Genomic DNA, 23,959 nt, shown 5'->3' on the forward strand with positions numbered 1-23,959 from the left:
ACTACTTTAGCATTGTTCTAAAGTTTTTTGCATACTGAAGAGATTAAATACCAGAGACACTATATATAGGTAGCCCCCAAGTTACGAACAAGATAGGTTCTGTATGTTGAAAACGTCAGTGGAGACACCTTTTCCCTATGATAACACTTTCAGGAATATCCTAGGGATAGATCAATCAATCAAAACTTTATTTGTATCCCACCCCCTCTCTTCATAGGGACTCAGGGCAGCTAACAACATGAAATAATAAACAGAGCAAATGGGCAATATAAACAATCAAACATAAATTAAATCATCACAAAATCAATAAAAACACAATTACATAAACCACATTAAAGCAGTAAAACAAAGTTAAAAGCCATTTCCAACATTAAAAGCCATTTTAGATTTTATCTCGCTTCCTGTTGTTTCACCTCTGTTCTTAATTATGAGTTGGATATAAGTTTATTTTGTAACTTGGGGACTGCTGTAGTTTTGCAGTCTCATTTGCCACCTATGATACTGGTATCAGAGGCTATTTAAAAAAAACCCATAATCAAATATCAGATGAATTTGAAATAGATAACTGGGGAGGGGTATATTAGGTAGGATGGTTGCTTCTAGGAAAGGTGAACTGGTGAGCAATCATTTCCTGGAAATTGATTCTGCCTTAGTGGCTCAATACTTACTTACCACATTACAGCCTAGATTCTGTAATAACCATTCCAGAGCTGCCAAAAGAAGATGAATCCATAGCTCCTCCTCTTCTATATTCTCCCCATGGTCTGCTAAAAGGCTGCATAAAACCACTTTTTTGATTCAGAGTAAGATGTAGAAAGGAACCAGTCTATGCAACCAATATTCAAAAGGATAGCATTTAAGTAGTGATCAAAAACATGTAGCCATTATGGTTAGGCAAGTGTTTCATATTCATTATAACTATTTAGTCATGATTTTGACATAATTGCCACAATTGTAACTTACCTCTCAATTTATTTTACTGGACATCAGCTGAGTGTGAAGAATAATGTCCATTCTTGATGACAATCAGACCAGACCTGAATAAAGTTTCTTTCTATTAGGTTTTGAGAAGTCAGTCCATGAGACATTACTTGGTTAAGTACTTGATTAAGTATAAGCTGATACAGGACTGGGTTGCTGTGAGTTTTTCAGGCTGTATGGCCATGTTCCAGTAGCATTCTCTCCTGATGTTTCACCTGCATCTGTGGCAAGTATCTTCAGAAGTGTGTATATATATTTGGAATGTCCAGGGTAGGAGAAAGGATCCCTGTCTGTGTGAAGCAAGTGTGAATGTTGCATTAGCAAGCTTGATTAGCATTGAGTGGCCCTGTAGCTGCAAAGTCGATCAGCGCAGGTATTTGCACGGAGGTAGTCTGGCTGTTGTGCTTGGAAACATCCATTGTTTGGGAGGTGTAAACTGGCATTTGATTGTTTGCTGCCCGGAATTTCCCTGTTTCTGAGTGTTGTTCTTTATTTACTGTCTTGATTCTTGTGTTTTTAATACAAGTAACCAGATTTTGTTCATTTTCATGATATCCTCCTTTCTGTTGAAATTGTCCACATGCTTGTGGATTTCAATGGCTTCTCTGTGTAGTCTGACAATCATAAATTACAACAAGGTCATTAGAAACTTTTATTCTATGGTGACTTGTTCAAAGATGTCAATTAGAAGACAGCTGCTATCACATGTCAACTTAACAGACAATCTGGATTCACTCTTTCACACAAGAATATTAGGAGACACTAAATTGTTTCCAAAAGTATTTTGCTTAGAAAGATTATGTAGAAATGATTTTTAGAGCAAGGTGCATATATCATCTTAAAGACAATAATGTCTTTATACTGCATTTGTAGTTACCGGTATCTTAAGATATGTATGTGGTCTATTTTATTTCTAGATGCAATTTTTAAAGTATCCAGATAAGTCACCTTTAATATAGTGTTCAGCTATTTGTAGTTTAACAGAGAAGTAGTCTCAGTGCATCTCTATGAAGACTGTCACTTTAGATATTAGCACCTAACTGTAACAGAAACTAAACACAAGATAACAATTGTTCCAGCAGAATAGGTCCTCTATGTGTGCATTTATGTGTGGTTTCTTGGAAAACACTGAATGCAATGAGGAATCCTTTGTTTTCAAAATTGACCTTCATCAGTTTACCTTTTGCCCAGGGGAAACGCCTCCTATTCACTTGTCTTTTTTGGACGTTGCGGGGAGAACTTGTGTAAGTGCACCAGCAGAAACTGTGATTAATGTTCACTGTCTCATAATCAGAATTAGCAAGTCTTCTTCAAATCTTTAAGAGTCAAGCTCTTAGGATAGCTCAAAGAGGTACTGATAGTGTTTGGCACTGATGTAGATAGCATAGAAAGGCAAACAAAGGATGCAAGAGAGGGAATTCAAATCCAACAAGGGAATAAGGACTGGGGGAAAGCATATGTTCTTGAAGGAGGATGCTCAAAATCATAGTTTTAGGAAGCAAGCTATAGATCTACATCAACAACATGTGTGGAGAAAGTAAAGGTATCCAGCATTTCCACAAAGATATGTTTGTGCAAAACACTTAATCAGAACTTTAAATTTAGTTTAAAGGAGAAAAACTCCACAAATATGTTCTTAACAGTATTTCCTCTCAAACAGAGTTCAGGCACAACGACAGACTCCTTGGAAGTTTATGACTCTCCACTGCCATTGCAAAGTATCGATTTTGTGGGGAAGGGAATCTGTAGTATGAGAATTGCATAATTGTTGACAATACACACCAAAGAAACAAAGACAAGCAACTAGTTTAGATAGCCAAATATTCACAGAAAAATCAGTTGTGTGATCTCACTTTTTATACTGTTGGAAACTAAATTTTAAAAAAAGTCACATTGATACATACTCTTATTCTAAATGTATTTACAAATAAATCTACAAATTTTATACACATTATCATAATCAAATGCCTTCTGTTCGCTTTTAAATTAAGGCCATCATTAATTTTTCAGAGGCTCATAAGGCTGTAGCTGGTACCACCCTTGGATTTTTTACCCCAGTTTGTACACATTCACATTTGGCTCCTTAGGAGATTTTAAAAAATGCAAATTACAGACATCTGTCCTGAATTTCTGGAGGATGAAACCAAGTTATTCATGTCTCTGCCATTCACTAACATCTGCAGTTAATAGCCTGGGCCCAGCATCTATCTTCTGTAAATGGAAGCGCTCTATGTATAGGAGGCACTTTTGTCCAGTTTTCAAGGATTCGTCTTTCTAGCTGTACCACACATTATTTCATCCAGCAGTAAGCTCTCCTTGACCTTCTGTGTGGCATTTGCAGACCACTAGATGGTTTACTACAGAGAAGAGAGGGCATGCATGTCTGCTTCCATCAACTCAGTTGCACACACTGAAATCTAATCTAGGCCAATGTATATAGTCAAACATACAGGACAAAGGGAAAACTGGAGGAAGAACCATATCAAACTAGATCACATTTTTATGCAAATTTACCTGGGAGAAAGCACCACTCAGTTGGCTGACATGTGATGAAAACATCAGGACTGTGATCTTTTGCAACTTATTTGGTCCCAATGAACTCAGCAGGGTTTGCTTCTGGATAAATACGTGGCACTGCACTACTAGACTGCAATGTTAAAAATTACAATATCTGGAAAAAATTCTAATTGATGAATACACAGGAGGTTAAACTCAGTAATCTCACTCCTGAGCTAGCTATCCCACAACCAAGTGCTTTTTGTGGATGTGTGTGTATCAAAATACTGCTAGCACATGCAGGCTAGTATTATTGTATCAGTCCAAAAAACATTCGCTGATTTTTTTTGGGGGAAAGAGACTTTTTCACACATTCAATTGTTTCATGCCATAAACACTAGATATTTGTAAAAATAACATTAAAAAGAAAAGAGTTACAATTTACAAGTGTTCATAAAAGTGAATAATTGAAAGGAAATTCAAGATCATCTAACAAGGATCCACCTAACATCAATAAGAAGAAATTCCAGGCTGTGACCAGTCACACATTGGAAGCGGAATCCACAGTCCAGGTGTCTCTTCTGCAAGACGGCTTTGCAGAACGGGAGTTTCCTTCAAAAACATCTGATTCAGGAAAATACTGCTAAACACGAGTGGAACATCAGTGTCCATTACTTATTTAGACCTGAAACAAAAGCATACAAATTACTGAAGGTCAGATGGAACAGAGGCCATTTTGTACCTCTTGTAAACTCTGTAATGCTACATTGATTATTTTTTTTAGCAGCAATGAAAAACATTTTAATGTGGTGAATATTCAGTGATCTTTGATGTTTGCAAAATCCTTTTAGCACTCACGACCTTTTAGATTCTGGTCTAAATCCAGTATTAGCTTCAATTAGAATAGAACCCCTAAAACAGAGTTGACTTAAGTGCCCACTTACAAAATTCTCAATGATTCAGTGTGTCTACTCCATTTGGGACTAACAATTGGATTTAAGACTGCTGATACTGGTATCACTGTTCTATTTGAGCACTGCCGTGGCTTACTCAATCTTTAAAGGTTCTTCAGTACATTTTATGGATTATAAATGGAACAGAGACCTAATAAATGAGGTAACAAAATACATCTGTTGGGAAATATGTGTGTGAATAGAGAAAGAAACTATCATAGCATGCATCTTACACCAGCTCAAGAGAATTTTGGATTGGATATAAAGCAAGAGTCACAAGATTGTACTGTAGGCACACTGTTGGTCAACTCCTGAAAACCAAGCTTTTGCAAGATGTCACTGCTGGACTTCACGGCTCTCAGAACTGCTGGTCTTTCTTTATGGCAGCTATCTATACACCTATTTTCCCTAGAATTGTGTCTTTGCTTGACTTGTTCTCTGCCTCTCAGTAGATTGGGTCAAGGAGAAAGCAAGTGGATGGACAGCAGGGATCAGCTGTGCACAACAGAAAGGGACTCAGCAGAATTAGGAAGAATCTTAAATGCAGCTAGTCTGGTTTACCACATTGACTTTGAAAACAAAAATCACATTTTAAAGTAAGTAAAGTAATATTTGCTTATATTTGCCATACATTTCAACAGGGATGTACATTACTATCTATACAAGGTTTGGAATGCTCTTGTCCTGGGGCTGAGTCCAGTCCTTCTCATGTGGCAATCTGGGGTTTTCCAGTTCCAGTAAGAACTAGAAGAACTGAACTCTAAACCTCTTACAATACTCACAGAAGTGGGGATTACTGTTGTTGTTGTTGTTGTTAATACTATCATTATTAGTATTAGAATTTATATCCTGCTTTTCTCTGTCAAAGGAAATTCAAAAGTAGGTAGAATATGGAAATGTCTCAAACACTCACCAATTCTCTCAAAAACTTCAACTGCTCTACTTAAAAAATCATCATAACTTTTGGGCACTTTTTGCCTGGAAACCATATAAAAAAGTCTTGAAATGTACAAAAATATGCAGATACATACTTATTCACTCAATGCCAAATTACATACAAATCTTTTTTTTATTTTTTCCTTGGTATCACTCTCAAAATGGCAAATGGAAATGATGAAACTTCACTTCTGATTGCCATTTTGAATGAGTCTACAGAGGAAAATGGAGGTAGTTGGGTTTGGAGACTGGGGAGAGGGGGATATGGTTGGTCCCTACATCCCATGTAGTTTCCCATCCCTACCTTAAAGCCTAAACAACATTTAAGTTAGCATAAGCTTTTAAAGATTAAGACCACGGCATCAGATATAGTAAGCTATAGCCCATAAAACCATATAATATAATCAGATATTATTTAATGCTTTAAGCTACAAGTATCTTTGTTCATGTCATCAAGATTAATTGGGAAAAACTCAGGAAAAGGTCACTGTCATCATAACTGTGCTTGAGAGCTGCTGTAAAAGATCTCATGCCAATGTCACACTGGTCAATGATGAGAGCAAGGCTACGACTACACAAAGCAACAGTTGGTCTATGAACACGAGTGACTGCGCTGTGGCACACCCACTTGCCTTTGGGATCCAAACAGTGTTTTAATTAGAAACAAAGATTCACCTTTAAAACTCATGTTTTAACCAGCAAGTAGCATAACTTTTATTCATTCTTAACTGGCTAGCGTATCAGTTCTTAATAGAGTGTTATGTGCTCTGAAACTCTGGGAATAGGGAATACTACAAATCCTCAATGATTTACTGAACAGCAGGAGTGCTGGAAAAAAAAAGAAAAGGGCACATAAATGCCTTCAGGCCTTGATGTGCGGCAGAAAATACATTTCTTTTTCAATCCTGGCTTTCATCTCTTAAAAGCTGCATTTTTCACAATTTGGATAGTGAAAGGGCCATTAGTTTTGAACCCAGCAGCTTTCCTGGCCCATTTGCAATACAAACTGATACCAATTATCTTTTTGTGAAGCCAAGTAGTCAGCCTGCTGCACAGCAGACAGAAGCATCGAGAAACTGTGGATTGCACAGTTCACCAACTGCCCAAATTGTTTTCTGGAGCTTGGTTTTCAATGGAAATTCATCTTGAACATTGATATTCTTGTTCTTTAGAGCATATTTGCACTCTGCAAGTGCATAGGCACAGAGGGTTTTAGAAAAATCTAGTTTTAGTGTGTGAGAGAGGTTATCCAGGAATAACTGGCAGGGAGAATGCAGAGAGAGAGAACAGAGGGAGATCTCTCAAATGTCTTTTAAAGGTTGGATAATTTATTGACCTAGCTCAGTTAAACATTCTCCAGAGTTTCAGGTAAAAGCGTTATATTTCACATAAACTGTTCTTGAGCCTATTTGTCATTGAAGTTAAACTTTGAATCTTTTGCACACACATCTCTTGTTTGGCATGCAGCATATTATCACTATGTATGAGGGTTTTTAGAACATTACTTGGGTGTGTAAGCAATTTTTTTCAATTGAAAAGCAATGAAAGAAAAAGCATCAGGAGGAGGATGTGCCAAATCCAGGGGCTAATTTGGAAATCCAGATTCAATCCTGGGTCACTTCATACAGATCTAGACCTTATCTGAATAGCATTTCAGAACTCTGAACTGGAGGGTTACCAATCTGTTTGCATTGAGAAAATAAATTGGTAATCGTTCTTTTGTGTTTGTTTTTCACTTAAGGATGAAATTTGGAGACAGGGTAGTTCCCTTTGAAAGGATGGACCATACCAATATCCAGCCAAATTGGTCCATGGGTGTTTGCGTCTGCCACCTCTAAGTTCAGCTTTTAAATAACAGTAATTACCAATGCATGAAATATGAAGACATGATAACATCTTGTGAGTGGATTAACCCTAATTGCAGACATGTATGTCCAGGTATTCTTTGGACTAGACATCGTTTCAGCTTGTTTTCACATGCTTAAAGTTGACTAATGTGTTTCACGTTCCTGCAGTATATGTGTGGTGTATGTGTCTTGGTTGTTTGCTAAGAATATCACCTATAAATTTCACAAGGCAATGTTACTATGTTAAAACCTTTTCCTTTTTAAAATTATTTTATTTTATTTTATTGTTATACTCCACTCCCACCATCCACACTTTCTTCTTGGACATACTCTTTGTACAATAAACTACAGAAATTACATTTGAAATATCAGTTTTAATTTCAGTTAGTATAATTGTATAGTTAATATGTTAAATGTGGAAATAATAGATTATAAATTGAACAATATAGATAAAATTGGAAATGTTATACTAATTAAGAGTATGTGGGATCCAGTTAGGAATTACTTAGAGAAAGTATTAGATGCCAAGTGGAAAAATTGAGATCTTAAAACATTTCCAACTCTTCTGGCACTTTAAGGAGTAAGCGATGATGAAATAATTAGTAATCTTATGTCAAATCTATTTAAACAACAGATTAATTATTAATGTAGTTAGAAGGATTAATGCCGTCCTTTTGACCAAACTCTTACTTACAGGATTTACAGGCTTTAACTCAATATGTTCCTGAGGGGATTGTTGGTAGGAGTAAGTGTCAAGTCCACCTATGAAATCAACTGAAAATGCAACACAGTTGACATAAATTTGCAAGGGGAAATGGCTTAATGTTAAAGTGAATGGAAAAAATAGCAAATAATGATGAATGGAACACTATATTAAGGATGTACATAGTGCATATGAATGTATACATGGACACACTCACACTATATACTATGACACTCACTGAAAAAATCAACAATTCAAGACAGGAGACTAGATTTTTGCAAATGTTGTCCTCACAGGCAAGAACTGATAATTTTACCTTTCAATGCAAGAAGGTTGTTGAGAACTGCAAAGAATATTTCAAAAATGCACTTGCACAGAAAGCAAATTTCCTGTAAAGGGTGCCACATTTTCTGTGTAAACAATAACATTCCAAGGAAATCTGAGTATCTTCTGCATGAGCAGAAATCTTGACGGGATCAGGGAGGTAAGGCATGTCCAAAAATGTAACCACTACTTTCTATAAAGTTCACTATTATTACCTTAAATCTGTTCCTATCAATAGGCAGATTGAGGCTGCTGCCTTTTGGTATAATAAAGAGACAGATCTAGTTAGTACATACCATGTATGATCTTTCAGTTCCTCTGTCTCAGCCAGTAAAATATTTGCTTTACCTTGTAAATATTTGAGCTTTACATAGACATGTCACAAATTATTGGAAGTGCTTGTATGTCATGGCCTAATGGTCCCAATATGTCTTCATCATGTATTTAGCAATATGCACTCATTTAGACAGATGATATCTATCATGAATCTGATGGTGATTAATCTTGGGCCCTTCCATACTATACAATCATGTAGCTTATATTCCACTTTAATTGCCATGGGAAGATCTTGCAGAATCCTTGCTTCTCAGTCAGATCACTCTAGAGCTCACCAAGCTACATATCCCAGGATCCCATAGGATGCAACTACAACAGCTAAAATGGAATCATTGTGAGATGTGAAATTGTGAGATGTGAAGGCGATTCAATTCTAACTAAACACATATTACAATAAATCAAGAGGTGTTTCTGTTACCATTGAACTGTAGTTTCACATAAGGAAAAAACCAAAAGATGTTCTTGCATCCAGCTTAGTTCCGGGCACATAGTGGACAAATTCTTGGTTTATAGTTGTTTGATCCAAATGGTCTGACTAAAAGTGAGTGCTGTCACAAGCACAAATGCTTGCATAAATGAACCTTCAGAGAACAGAGCTGAATCAGATAGATTTTGAGTCTTAACAAATATAAATAAATAAATAAATAAATTTTGAATCTTAACAAAAATACATTTCTTGGCATTATCCAAGTACAGCAAGCATTCCAGATTTGGCTACAGAAGTGGAAATGGATCTAATCAGGAAAGACTATTATGCAATGCATTATGCTTGTGATATAGTCCTGCATTTATTCGAGAAGATTAATGGTGTGAAAGATATCAACCTTCTTTTTAAATTCTCCAGTAAAAATAGCCTCATTTACTCCAAAGGAATTGGATACAGAAAAGCTAGGCTGTCTCATACCTGGTTGATGGCTATGTAGTGTGTGATTGCTTTTATAGATTGTCAAAATGATGGCAATAAACTTTAATTTGGGAAGGCACAAATGGGGGGATTATAATCAAATGGGAGTGCAATTTTATTTTCTATATAGTGAAACAACCTAGGCATTAAGGAACAGTTTCTGATACTTACCTACCAGGGAAAGCACCAACTGCAGAATACATTTTTAAAGTATTGTCTTGCAGAGTTGAAGAGGGGGGGCTATCAATAACCTGCAGATCACTGTGTGTTGCAGATGGAACTAGTTGTTTTAGCCATGGCAGACTTCAAAATGTGATGTATTTTCCAAGTATTATTGCTTTGTGGCTCTGATAGCTCACAATGTGACTGATATACCATGTCAGCCTCCCTCAGTTTGGACCACAGTTCTCATTATTGAATTGTTTTAACAGTTTCATTGCTGTTTTATGTTATTTTAACTGAATTGTTTTAATAATGGTAATATTTAATTCTGTTTTAATATATGTATTTTGTAACTGTAGCTTTTCAAAGGCTGTGAGCTGCCTTGGGTCTTGGGTTCCTGAGATAAAAATGAAATTAAGGAAGTATAACCATCCCTATAGATAACTAGACAGACATACTGGTTAATAGGAGCTGTAATCCATTACAGACTCAAAATCTTGGTGAAAAGCCACTTAAACAGTGCAGTTTTTTACTTTTATGCTCAAAGTAAGTTCTGTTCAATGCAGTGGCACTTATAGTTATGAAAGTATGGAGAGAACTGCCATGTATGTTGCCTAAAATAGTAAAATGAATGTGGTGGGGAATTGGCACCATCAATAATTTTATGCTAGAATAAGCAACAGAGAGCAATTGATTTGAAACTACAGGTTTCCATTCCCCTTAGCTAATGCTAAAATTTTTTAAAAAACAGAAAAATGTGGAGTGAGGTTGGGAGGCTGTGTGTAGCTAAAAGCAAATGTGTATTTTTATAGGACAAATACAAATGCTCTGTGTTCATATTCAGTCTAAGCAGAGTTTCTCAAACTGTGCTCCTCCAGGTGTTTTGGACTTCAGCTCCCAGAAATGCCACCCAGTTTACCAGCTGGTAGGAATTGTGGGACCTGAGGCCCAAAACATCTGGAGGAGCACAGTTTGAGAAACTCTGGTCTAGAGACATTAGCTGGTGACCATTTTTAGCAGGAATGCCAGGTATCACTGAGCTGGCAGCACTGTTAGCGGTTCTATTATTTCTAAATCATAGTATCAACATACAGTAGAGTCTCACTTATCCAACAGTCACTTATCCAGCATTCTGGATTATCCAACACATTTTTGTAGTCAATGTTTTTAATAAATCGTGATATTTTGGTGCTAAATTTGTAAATACAGTAATTACTACATAGCATTACTGCGTATTGAATTACTTTTTCTGTCAAATTTGTTGTTAAACATGATGTTTTAGTGCTTAATTTGTAAAATCATAACCTAATTTGATGTTTAATAGGCTTCTCCTTAGTCCCTCCCTATTATCCAACATATCCAACGTTCTGCCGGCCCGTTTATGTTGGATAAGTGAGACTCTACTGTATCTTATTTATTTTTTTATTTACAGCATTTATATTCCGCCCTTCTCACCCCGAAGGGGACTCAGGGCGGATCACATTACACATATAGGCAAACATTCAATGCCTTTTAACATAGAACAAAGACAAACAAACATAGGCTCCGAGTGGGCCTCGAACTCATGACCTCCTGGTCAGAGTGACTAATTGCAGTGATTCATTGCAGCTGCTCTCCAGCCTGCGCCACAGCCTGGGCCCTTATAAATGACAATGTCACTGTAACATGACTTTTGAAGGTACTGAAGACATAAGATTGGAAGTATTTAGGGAATTACATAACTTTAATAAATAAAATAACTTTTGCAATGCTTACTCATTACTTGTTTTACTTTCAGGTGGCATTTTGGGGGGATTCATTTCAAACTGCAGGCAGCTTTCTTCCTGCCTACAATTTTTCTTCCTTATGAACCCATTTGGGTTTTGGAGAGGCATTTTTTTGCTGGATTAAAGACTCCTGACTACAAGAATAGCTGCCCACCATACCTTTAGGGCAATGTTTCTCAAACCTGGCTCTTCCAGATGTTTTGGACTTAATTCCCACAATTTTTAACAACTGGTAAGCTGGCTGGGATTTCTGAGAACTGGAGTCCAAAACACCTGGAGAATCAGAGTTTGAGGGTAATCAGCAACATGACACAATTATTCTGTTTCAGACATATTCTGAATAACATTCCTCCCCTCTTATCTTCCCTATGTAGCCAATCTAGCCTCTATTTCATGAATCATGTAAACATTGTATAATAGTTTGTGTATTGCTTATCTTTCATGTTTTATTATTTTGTCTAATGAGTTTTAAAATGTGTGCATATGTGTCTTCAAGTTGCTTAGGGTGGTGACTCCCATTAATTTAATAAGACTTTCTTAGGGAATGAAACTTCAGAAGTGGGTTTCCATTGAGTTCCTGGCCCCCTATCCAAGAAGTAATGAGACCGAATGCTCTTCCATTTCCAAGATGTGACAGGCATTAAAATACAGCCAGCCCCCCATATCCATGGGCTCTGTATTCAAAAATAATTGGGGGGGGGGAAGGGAGGGAGGGAATCCAAAAAGCAAACCTTGATTTTGTTGCATGCTAAACAAAATGCTGATGGGTAAGCACTGGCAGGCATACCCTACAGCATCAGAATAGCTGTAGGAGGAGTGACAGTAATATTGATAGGGGATTTTTTGCCTGCACAGAAGTGGATCTATCAGACAAAAAAGTTCATAAGGAAGAAAAAGTTCCTGCAGACCACATACCTCTTTTCCTTAGAAAAGGTCATATATACAAATGTAAGCAATGTATAAAAAACACTGAGAACATTTTCAATGGCACTATGTATAAAAATATTCATTTTTAAAACATAAAACACAAAGACATATGTGATAAACTTTGCAAACAGAAACCTGTCTTGTGTTCTCAGTAAAATATAATACGTAGTATCTTTCCTGAATTTCAGTGGCATAGAGACTTGAGATTTTTCCAGCCAGCTCAAGATCCCATCAGCTCTGATAATGCACAGGCAGAAAAGGAGAACCATGGATGCCACATCAAGTGATCATATCTGGTGAGCATAATCCTTGGGGTCTGTGAGGTTAATGCACACAACTAGAGTGGCCTTTAAAAGAAAACTCAGATGACAAGATATCACACATCAATTCTCTGAATGTTCTGTCTGAACTCCATTCCACACTCCACAGTAAAGGTACTTTCCTTTCTCTTTCAAAATGAGAGCAGAGATTCCCTTTTGCAATTCTGAAGTGTCCTAAAAAGCAGAAGTCCCAAAAGGAAGAAGAGATTGTGCTTGCTAATACATATGGAATGGAAAGATAATTCCCACACAAGTCTCTTAAACAAAACAGACGTGTATGAAATCAGTTGGGAAATGCATCCAAAGTGAAACCTGAAACTATTTGCCAGCATATAATTAAGATAATTTATGGTCAGGCCACTTCAGGTGTAGGCCCTGATTAATTAATTCTACTCCACACATGGCTTCATAATATATAATTAATCTTGTTCAAGGTTGCAGTTTTTAAAGCAATGCTACTTTTAAGGTAGAGCTTCTGGGTTCTGGAAGCAAAAAAAGAGGCATACTACCAACATAGTTTTTAGAGCGGGGAAATGCATCGAAGGATAAAATGTACAGTCAGCCTTCTCTATCCACATATTCTGTTTTTACAGATTCCACACCATGAAAATATTACTCCTGACAAAAAAAAATCCAAAACAAAACAAACAAACAAAAAACCTCAAAGGCAAATCTTGATTTTGCCATTTTATATAAGGGATGCTATTTTACTACAAGCATTAGTTAGTTGAACTTGTGGATGCAGAATCCATGGGGATGGAGGACCAATTCTCATTTTATTTTTTATTATGGTTTCCTTTTCCTGGTTTTTCTCAAATATATGAGAATGCTACAAGCATTTCAAAAGGAGCATGCATAAAATACAGCTATTTTGTAATGTCCTATTGTTTCCAGAGAAAGTTATCATTGGTACAAAATGAGGAATATGCAAACTTGTGTGTGTGTGCAAAAACTAATCATATCTCTAGGCTGCCACTGTATGATGATTTCAGATTCCTGTTTGCTTCTAGGTTATAATTCTGACAAAGATAACAAGCTTTCGAGTTTGCTTGCAGATTTCGTTCTGTATAGCACTGAAACCAATATAGCTACTAATAAAGGAATGACAAATGAACGGGGGTAATAAATATAAATAGACTTTTTTCATTAGATTGGAGGATGAAAAGCCCTAGACGGTTTCTGAAGTCTATTCTTTAATGGATCTTCCCAACATATTCAGACTACAACAGCCTTTGTTTTGCAATGGCACATTCATTTACCTCTGTGCAATAAAATATGGATAAATTTACACATCAAAATATGGACATTGATCACAAGAAAGTAGAAATGCACAGAACTGGCTCCAAGGACAGCATCATTAGAAAAATCAAGAATCTGGGAGCAGCTTTCTGCTTATGTCTTTTTTAATGCATTTTTCTTGCAAACACCGGCCTAATGTGTTCTGTAAAGCTAAATTGCAGGGAGAGAAAATAGTTGATTTTCAAACATTTGTACCTCATTTCCTTTAACTCAAATGCACCCCCCCCCAAAAAAAATCTACAAAGGGATTTCACAGTGTCAGTTAGTGCTGAAACCATTACACCACACCATTTGATATAGTGGAAGCTGTAAACTCCAGTGAAGTGGGCCAGTAAATCCACTCCAGCTTTTAGTCTGAACTTTAAAAGAACTGAGCCTATTTAGATTCAGGATCTTGGTTGTCTGTTTCAGTTCAAACAAAAATCTGGGTCACAAACATCAAAGCCTATGTACTTTTTAGAGACAACAGTAAACACGAGGATGAAAGGCAAGATTTACAGTAGGGAAAACAGAACAGGGAAATGATTAACCCATTCAGTGCCATTTCCCGATCTAGATGATCTCCTCTCTAACTAACACAAACTGTAGGTCAGATCTAGAGACTGAATTTTCAACACCTCTACATTTTAGTAAACTTCAGCGAAAGGAAAAAAACATCAGGACCATGGTTAGGTAAGGGTGGGCATAGGTCAACCGTATGCCTCAGTGTTTGAGCTTTATCACACCACTTCTTTATGTTAATTACTCCATTTGAAATCTATTAAAGTTGTTTATTATCTGTACATTTACACTTTAATAGAACCATTAAATATTTCAGTTTTTTGCCCACATTAATGGTGTTCTTATCAACTCATGTACTCTGTTGCTCACTTGACTGGTTCATCAAATGACCAAATGATTTGTACAATGCAATTACAAGGCCCTCCCTAACTGTTGAAATCTTTTATCAATAACATAACACAGGAAAAGAGAGGGGCCACACACCATGCCATGCCGCCACCCCAACCCCCCCCCCCGCCGCCGCCGCCCTTTCTCTTGTAGGGAGAAAAGAGATTGTCATCTTCTTGACTATTCCATAGTTGTGTAATGGATCCAGTTATAATGTCATAATGCTATATTGTTATGATAGCATAGTAGCAAAGAAACAAATAAACAAAAACACCAGAAGAAGGGATTAAAAGGAGTTTAAACAGACTAGAAATCTCATTTTTCCAACTCAAGCACCAGAAATGTTCTGATGCTTCTCTGCCAGAGATTTCTTTATGAATCCCCGAGGGAGGAATAATTTGGCCATATCCACATCACACGAGACATCAGCACACAGAATGGTTACTCAGTTGTTGCAGGAAAGGGAGTCATTAATGGATTGTTTCCAGTGTAAAAGAAAATGCCCTAAGGACAAAGGTGTCATGTGATAAGGATGAGGCAGTGTAACACATTGATATGATGGTATAACAACAACAACAACAACAACAAGTTTATTTATATCCCACCCCCTCTCCACAAGGTATTCAGGGCAGCTTGCAACCAAGGGGGAGGGTAGGGGTTCAATCCCCCCCCCCCAAATTTTTCAGGTTTTTTTTTAAACTGGTTTACTCATGTTTCTGTTTACTCAGTTTCAACCCCCTCCTCCCAATTTTTTTCTGGCTATGGCCCTGCTTACTACAAAAATAAAAGCATAATGGGATAACACCCTTTGTTTCTCAAAGAATATTATTCCAATGAACCTCGATTTGCCATTTTGGAAAAATACTGAAATACACACACTTTAGCATTTCAGATGGAGGTTTTTCTAAACCATCGCTTAGAAATATTACTTTTTTCGACAACAACTCTTTGAACTGTGGTGGTTGGGCTATTAGGATTATTCTGGTATCTATGATCCAAAATAGTATCTTTTCAAAGCTCTGATCTGAATCTTGCTTCCTGGGGTCTGTTTTGCTACCTAGAATTCATTAATGGAAACTTGTGATCAATAAAGATGCAGCCCCCTATATTGGCTGTGAGACATAACCTATGGCTCTTTCTATTTATAAAGTATCTCAAAAGGAATGAATGTATATGTGCGCATACAAGTCTTTAAAATATATAAGGCAATATGTGACAAATATGTCCAAAAAAGCAATAACTTGGAAAGACCACTCCTTTCATGTTTATTGCCTTTCCATAGACTGATCCCCATTTAAACCTTGAAAAGCAATGAAAGAGGTGGTTGTTATTAATTTTTAAGCTTCCTGTCAGGCTTTAGTCCAAGAAATTTGGTGGGTTCAATAATGCAGGGATATTTCATTAAGAAGAGTCTTAAAGGCCAATAACTATGTTTACTCTTCAGTGAATTAAACAGTAGCCTCGGAAAATTTTGAGAAAGTACGAAGGTTTTGTCCAGATATAATATTTAATGGAATGTTAAGCTGCTATAGACTTGAAGGAACATATACATATGCATATAAATGATTGTACTTCAAAGAGAAAATATGAATGAAGAAGCAAACACACACAAACAAACATTCCCTGAAGTATCAGGTTGACCTGTATAATGATTTTCTGTGCTATTTATGTTAAGTATGCCAGGACATTCTGGCAAAATAAACTGGTCTAAGCATGAAAAAATGCTGCTAAAATTGTATTTATTCCATAATGCCATGGTAAGTCGATATTATCTGTCATATCTTTCACTTTTCTGAAATTATAAAATGTGTTTAATAACCTACTGGTCAAACTGGGAAGGAAAATGGAAGGTAAGGTAAAGGAGGGCACTATATATCAAGATTAAATTGTATACTAGGAAAAATACAGCTGTACTAGAAAATAGAGGTGTTCCAATATCATCAATCAAGATAGCCCATTGATTATGCAGGCTGCTCTTGTTATTGATATGAGATACAGCCTCCTGTGTTCAAAGGCAGGACACCTTTTGCCAATATACCCCTTCAGCCTGATATAGTTAACTACTAATATAATACTGAATCTCACCCCAAGATTGTGGCTCCAGAGATGGGAAGGCGTGTTTCAGTACTTACAGCTGTCCTCTTCTTCCATGAAAACACTGATTACGTAGCAGGCATAAACAAAACCAACCAACTGTGGGGAAAATAAGAAAGGAGAACATAATATTAGTCACAATATAGTAAATACTCAAGTGTACAGTAAGCCCTTGAGGCAGGATGGAGGGCACAAGTCAGTAAAAGCAGGAGGAGGACAATCTTATGTATTTTTTCAATCCAACCTCCAAAGAGCTGGAAAAAACAAATCTGGAGCCTGTTTTTGGACACATCGGAGGACAAGGAAAGGAAGGAAAATGTATTACACTGGTGGCAAAATGCCAATATAATGCCAGATTTAGGCCCAAGCATGTAGTTCTTCATGTTTCATATTGGGTTTTTAAGCTTATAACACCCCCTTTACATGCATACATAAAGCAAGCTAGCTCAAGTATTGGCTCAAAATGAAACTTGTTTTGTGTGTAAGTGATTTTGGATTTTCTGGGTCAGAAATTTCTGTAGCTTTCTTTTGCCCTGCTGAAGAAAGCATATATTTCAGAGCACTCACAGGCAGAAACATGCTCTGCTTCTTTGTAATATAAGTATTTATAAACACATTTACATACGGCCTTTGAGCACTTCCTACATAAATGTCCTCAAAGTGGTTTATAACAATAATGCAAAATACAAGAAAGACAAATGAGACTGTAGAACCAAACAAAAATAGCACAATTAACAGACAAATAAAGCCCACTGAAAACCTGGCACAATATATATTGTCTTCACTGCTCACATAAGAAAAAACCACTAGAAGGTATTTACTATGGTGAGCATTACAATTATTGAAAGCAGAGGTGATTACATTGCAAAACCTGAGGCATAGTTATGCTGTTGTGGATCTAGGTTAGAGTCCCTGCATAGTTTCCATTTAAGAAGAGCTAAATCTACCTTGAGAGGAGAAAGAGAATTACAAATTTGGGAATAAAAGATATGCATGTTCAAAATGTTAGTTTTCATGTGGGTAGATATCTGCTTCAAACTTAATATCTCACCAGAGAATTTACCCATCTGCTTTTATAAGGACAGGTTGCTTAGCTGTGCCCATGTTTCTTCAGGTAGTCTTCTGTGAATCCACACATATGGAGTTGCTGCACCTGCGCAGTCTCCAACAGAAAGCTTTCCAAGATGTGATCTTTCACATTTTGGCGGTAATTCTGCCCACTCCTACCAGGGCATAAAAGGCACCCTGGCTCCATGCTCCCTTTGCTGCAAGGCAGCTAGAAAGGGGGAGTTTTCATAAGAGTGGAGGAACGGGTGGGTTTGTGTGGATTCACAAAAGACCACTCAAAGAATCATGACTACAGGTAAGCAACTGTCTTTTTTCTTCATGGTCTCTGTGAATGCACACATATGGATACTAGCAAGTTAAAGTCTAGGTACATATGCCAAACCGACACCAGAAAAAAATGCAAAAAAAAACCCCTTTATATATTGCACAGAAAGAAAAAATAGAGCATCACAGGAGAAAAGAATATGGATGAACCAAGATTAGAGACAAACCATCCATAAAGGGGGGTGGGGGTGGGGGTGGCCTGATGGAGTATGTGAAGCAGAGAAAGTGAAAACTTTCTTTTTTTTTTTTTACAGAGGAAAACAACAACAACATGCTTAGTTCCTGTGTTTCTGATTCCATCTTTTCTCCTTTTTTTGACCAGCCAAGTGGTGCTGGTAGCCTTCTACCTTTTATGGCCAATAACATTCGTCAAAAATAAAGTGCTAACTGATTTCTTGTTTCAGAACACAAACTTTCTCCAGATCCACTATTTCAGCCATTCAACATAGTTGCAAAGGCAACTCTGTGACCTGTAAATTCCAGAAAGTTCTTGATTGTTAGAATATGTATAAAATCTGTAAGAGAAATAAGACACACACAGCAGAACCTCATATTTTGTATCAGGTGGAACTCCAACAATGCCTTTTAACCCAATTCTACTGTCCTACATACAATAGCAAAGAGTAAAGGCCTGGGCCCTCCAGTCATTTGTCTTCTAACAATGACTACATGTTTCTTTGGAAGCAGCCACGGAAAGAAACCATTCCCCTGGGCAAACAAAATCTGTGTGGGAGTGCACTGCCCTAGAAATGTGCTTTGTGGTAAAGAACATACATTGAAAGACAACAGAAGTATTAGGTTCTGAAATGAAAGTTTATCATAAGAATGTATTGTTGAAGGCTTTCGTGGTTGGAATCACTGGGATGTTGTTGTCGACCGCACTTTAGGGGATCGGGCCCTTTAGGAGAGACCCGACCCGGTCCTGAGGGAACGGACCTTGGCGAAGCCAAAAGGAGAATATAAGCCGCAATACAACCTGAAGCCTGAAATGAAGAAGGTCCGCCAAGGGTGAAGGAAAATCCACCAAGGAGTCTTTATTGAGCAATTCAGCTGAAAAGGACGCTAATAGCGATCATTCAATCTACTAGCGTAACATATGTTTCAAATAAAGCCATATTTATACAATGTTTCGGTCTGACAGCCCTTTGAATTTCCCGCCCTGCTCCCCCGCCCATCTGATCGCGGATAGGCTGGGAGGTTGAACGAGGCGGGCTTTCGTTTCCCGCCTTGCTCTGCTGGCCCAATGGGGAGCCGCTTTTTGTCCCCGCTCGGGCCAATCAGAGAGGAGGAGGCGGGAGCTATTGAAACAATGAGGTGACAGGACAGGAAATATCAGATTAATCCTGGCCCAGCCGATTTCTAAAGGAATTAATGGCACCCATCAAGGATGTCCGGGGTCCTGTCACGTTCGCAGATTTTAGATATGTCTTTGGGGTGTCAGACGGGAAGTAAAGAAGGGTGGTGATGAGCCGTCATTGACGGGCTCCACAGGGGTGCCTTCCTGAGGCGTCCTGGCCTGGGATATGACAATGTTTGCCTTGGGGGCGAGTCACCTTTAGGAATTTGGTGACTCAAGCCCTATATTGTCCATGCGATCGGAATGAGATTGGATTAAACGGTGGCAGATTATCCTTTTGTTTTTGGGAAGGGAGGTCTGGGTCATAGGGCTAGAGTTCACGTTGGGGTCATAATATTTCCCATTTGATTTCATGATTTGACAATTATATGGGATAGAACGAAAAATAAAATAAAGTTGGAACATAAACCCTGCTGGGAAGAATACATATTTTCCGGGGATCCCAAAGAGTACAAATACATATAGGCAGGTAGATAGATTTCAAGGAAATAAAGGAGAATCCATAAAGGTGGGTGACATTGCATAAAGGGGAATCATGAATGATATAAACAATAGAAAACATTTGATACAACATCTGGGGAGAAGTGGAGTTCTGGCAGCATGATTTTACAATTCATGAAGTTGTTATCTCTTGCCTCAGAATGCAGGGATAATCCACAGTAAACTCCAGTAAAAAGTCTCAATCACCTTCTACTATAAATATATGGAATATAGAACATAAAGTCTTGATTTTTGAACTATCTTTTACAAAGTCCTGGAGGGGAGGTCACCTCGATCACAATGTCATGTGGTTTCCGGGCTGATGGGCGTGTTCCAGCAGCATTTTCTCCTGACGTTTTGCCTGCATCTGAGGCTGGCATCTTCAGAGGATCTGAAAATGCCAACCACAGGTGCAGGCAAAATGTCAGGAGAAAATGCTGCTAGAACACGCCCATACAGCCCGGAAACCACACCTTCCCACTATCACAAGAATGCTAGTCATGTATCATCCTGTGTGCATTCTACAATATTTTTGTTTTCATTTGTTTTATTACATTTTTCAGGTAAAGTATTCTGGAAGCTTCAATATAAACCAAATCAGTGTATAATTGATATACAAGTATATAAATCAACTCAACTCAATCAGTATATTATTGTATCTGATCTTTCCAAAACTAGCTTACACACAATACTTTCACAATTACAAATATGAATCTAAGAAAGGAGTCCATTTCTAAGAAAGGTAATATTTATTCCCTCTTGGTTGGCATCCTTTTTTTGACATGAGATAGCACAAATAGGAGTACACTTTCTCATACTTTGTGGAATACGAAATTGAGTCCTGAGTCTGCACATGCTCAGTATAATCACATGTCTATAATTCCTCCTACACCAAATAGTCAAACTAGCAAATCAACATACATATAGAATACAGGTTACCAAATATACTCATTAACAAATAAATAGTGAGTGGCTTGGGAGGTTGCTATTTCCAACATGTTTCACATCTTGAGGGGCTCTACTGAATGTTAGCAAATCAGTTCACATAAACAGTCCCACTGCCCCTCAGGTGGGAATTTATGGTTCCCGAGATACAAGTACAAACACTATCATAATGAAAGCTAAACAGCACCCCAAGGGGCACTGGTTTCATATACTGTTATTCCAAAGTAAACTTTATATAAGACAGAACTTTCAATTCTGGGGTCTTCTCAAATACAATGCTACCTGTCCTCCCAGAATTAAAGGGATGACCCATAAGAGTTTACAACAATAGGTGATACCAATCAAGGTGGGCTGGTATTCCAAGCAAAGTGTCTTGTGGGATCTCAGAAGCATGTGAGTGTCAACTTAATCTCTTTAAACTTTGTACAAAATCACTGGCCCTTGAAATTCTAGTTCTCATCAGCATTAGTAGGCATTGGCAATTGTTATGGATGATGGTAGCTGTATCACAAGGACTGTGAAATCCCCACAACTTCTGAAGCCACTAGGGAGCTTCTTCATCTAAGGACAACAGCTGCACTCAACTAATGAAATACTAATCAGCTTAAAGAATGGTTAAGTTACATCACTGACATTTCTTTCTTCTTTTTTTTCTTCTTTTTTCTGAATCTGGGTTGGCCCATATGGATAATATAATTTCACCAATTGTGGATCACAGAGACATGATGAAATTGAACCAAAGCAACCATAAATATTTTCCTGAAAAATACTGTTGTTCACCAATGCTAAGTATATTTAGATGAAAAATGACATGCCATGAATTGATACATGATGACTGAGCAAGCAGTGTGTATGGAATGCCCTTTCTACCCAACAGCAAATGTTAAACCCTGAAAATGAAGTGATTTTTCATTTTATATATATTCCCATAGTAGACACAGCGGAACACTAATAAAATGAATTTATTAAGACATTTCCTTTTGCTTTATTGATAGCCGTGGTACTAAAATACTTATTTCAAGAAATTACTTTTGGTATCTTGATTAACCTAATTGCTACTTAGTTAATAAGGTTGTACTCACAAAAATCTACCTAACTGTAGGTTAATCACCAATTTTCAGTGGGGTGATTGGTCTGCATTGCTTTCTTTCTTGACGTCTTAATGAAAATAGCCTTTGCTGGCAATTTGCCTGGTTTCAACTGGTAGAACAAAACAAGATTACAGTTAAAAGAAAACTCAGTGCACTCAATTACCATGAATAATTTTGAGATCATTGCTGGACTCAATAAAGTTTGACTTCATGCACTAAATATTAATCTCTCCTTTTATTGTGTCCTTTTACAAATGGATCTTCTTATCCTGAAAGGCCATTGCAAACAATCAAAATTGCAAGATGTTAATCTCATAATTGGTTGGCTGAGGACTACAGGCTTCAGGACTAGTGAATTAATGCAGTCTTTGTTTCAAAGACCTCTAGTTCAGGAAAAACCAGTCCATCTCCCCTTGTGTTAATTCAGAATGGTCTGTACAAAGTAAGTATGAGTCATATGCCAACATGAAATGTTTGTTGTTTTTCATTTCCCTACAAAACACACTATCAGTAGGCTGAACTGGTTATGGGGGAAAAAACATAATCTCGCATCCATTTCAAACCTGGACATAACATCCATGCCTGTTTTGGGATGGTTGGGTACACAGACAGTATTATGCAATCACATGAGAGTGTATACTGAAACTGAACAATGGTTCATAGTTAAGGTATAAATTTCACAGAAAGGACTTTAAGAGAGAAAAAACAAAATTTATTGCTACTCATACATGTGCATAAATGGCATGAATTTTCCACCATGGTGCAAAAGACATATTTTGCTAAGAGCAGCAGGAACAGAGTTCACCACACAACCATGCTGTGCACTGTGGATGTGCTTTGTAGTTGAATATTATGGTTTAGTTTTGGACACTGCAGTTACTCATTGCACAATGGCACTGCTCTTCCTTTGCTGGGACTGCATCTCTGTATAAGGATATTTATACAATAGCAAAAAGAAGTTGGGTGACAGCTACAACGTTCAATGAGATGATATCAAGACTGTGTGTAAATAATTACTACAGTAATTATATAGAATATGCAGGTGAAGGTTGTTTTATTTCCTTAGCATTATCCCTGTGGTTTGTATTTGAATACTCCAGACTGAAATTCTACTCAGGTACCATTTCAAACAACAGGAGAAAAGTTTCTGGTTAAAGTGTATCTCTTTCACCTATGGAATAAAGGCAAACAACAGGGATTTGCGGCCTAAAACAACCCATTACTAGTACACGGTTTCCATATTCCAGTTCCTCAAACCAGAGTATCGAATTTGAATTTTATGTAATGTATTATAATTACACATTATTTATTTAGAATATGTATTCTAAAATATATGAAATGAACACGTTAGTAGCTGCATTTTTTCTACCTCAGCCTTTCCCATTGTAATTCTGGCACTAATTCCTTTTTATTTTCTTTCTTGTTCCAGGTGAATAACCCCTAATTCATTCTCCTCTCAAACTAGTTTATTGGAGTTTATAGGGCAAAGCTTAATCCCCATGAGAACCTCTCTCTCTAAAAATACCCATTTAAATGTGTTCATTAGTAGGGGTGTTTAAAGCTCTGAGTCTTCATTTTGCAGCTCAGAAGGAATCCTTGAGCTTGTGTAAGACCACTGATTTGATAGATTATGCACTATTAATAATTGCTTGCAGCCAAAAGCTCTTTATATGATTTTTGAGTGTTACAACACACAAAATAACATTTCAAAGTAAGTGCCAAGTAATGTTGAACATAGTAAGCTGCAACATACTGAAT

The 23,959-nt window shown here is 37.3% G+C and overlaps 1 protein-coding gene across 2 annotated transcripts in view; it reads right to left on the reverse strand.

Annotated features, from left to right (window-relative positions):
* Positions 1-1,620: 1,620 nt before the first annotated feature.
* nkain3 (sodium/potassium transporting ATPase interacting 3) overlaps positions 1,621-23,959 on the reverse strand; it is a 269,522-nt gene continuing 247,183 nt past the window's right edge. The window contains exons 5-7 of one of the 2 annotated variants that reach the window (XR_010005979.1): positions 16,928-17,035; positions 7,908-7,987; positions 1,621-4,162 (exon numbers count right to left, since the gene is read on the reverse strand). Coding sequence is in view for 1 of the 2 variants with exons in the window: in XM_008108514.3 (XP_008106721.1) it covers positions 16,964-17,035 (72 nt within the window). In the remaining variant the exon portion in view is untranslated. The remainder of the gene's footprint in view (positions 4,163-7,907; positions 7,988-16,927; positions 17,036-23,959) is intronic. The other variant, XM_008108514.3, reaches the window with a different exon arrangement.

The sequence above is a fragment of the Anolis carolinensis genome, chromosome 4 (genome assembly GCF_035594765.1).
Source record: "Anolis carolinensis isolate JA03-04 chromosome 4, rAnoCar3.1.pri, whole genome shotgun sequence".
In the NCBI taxonomy this organism is placed as follows: domain Eukaryota; kingdom Metazoa; phylum Chordata; class Lepidosauria; order Squamata; family Dactyloidae; genus Anolis; species Anolis carolinensis.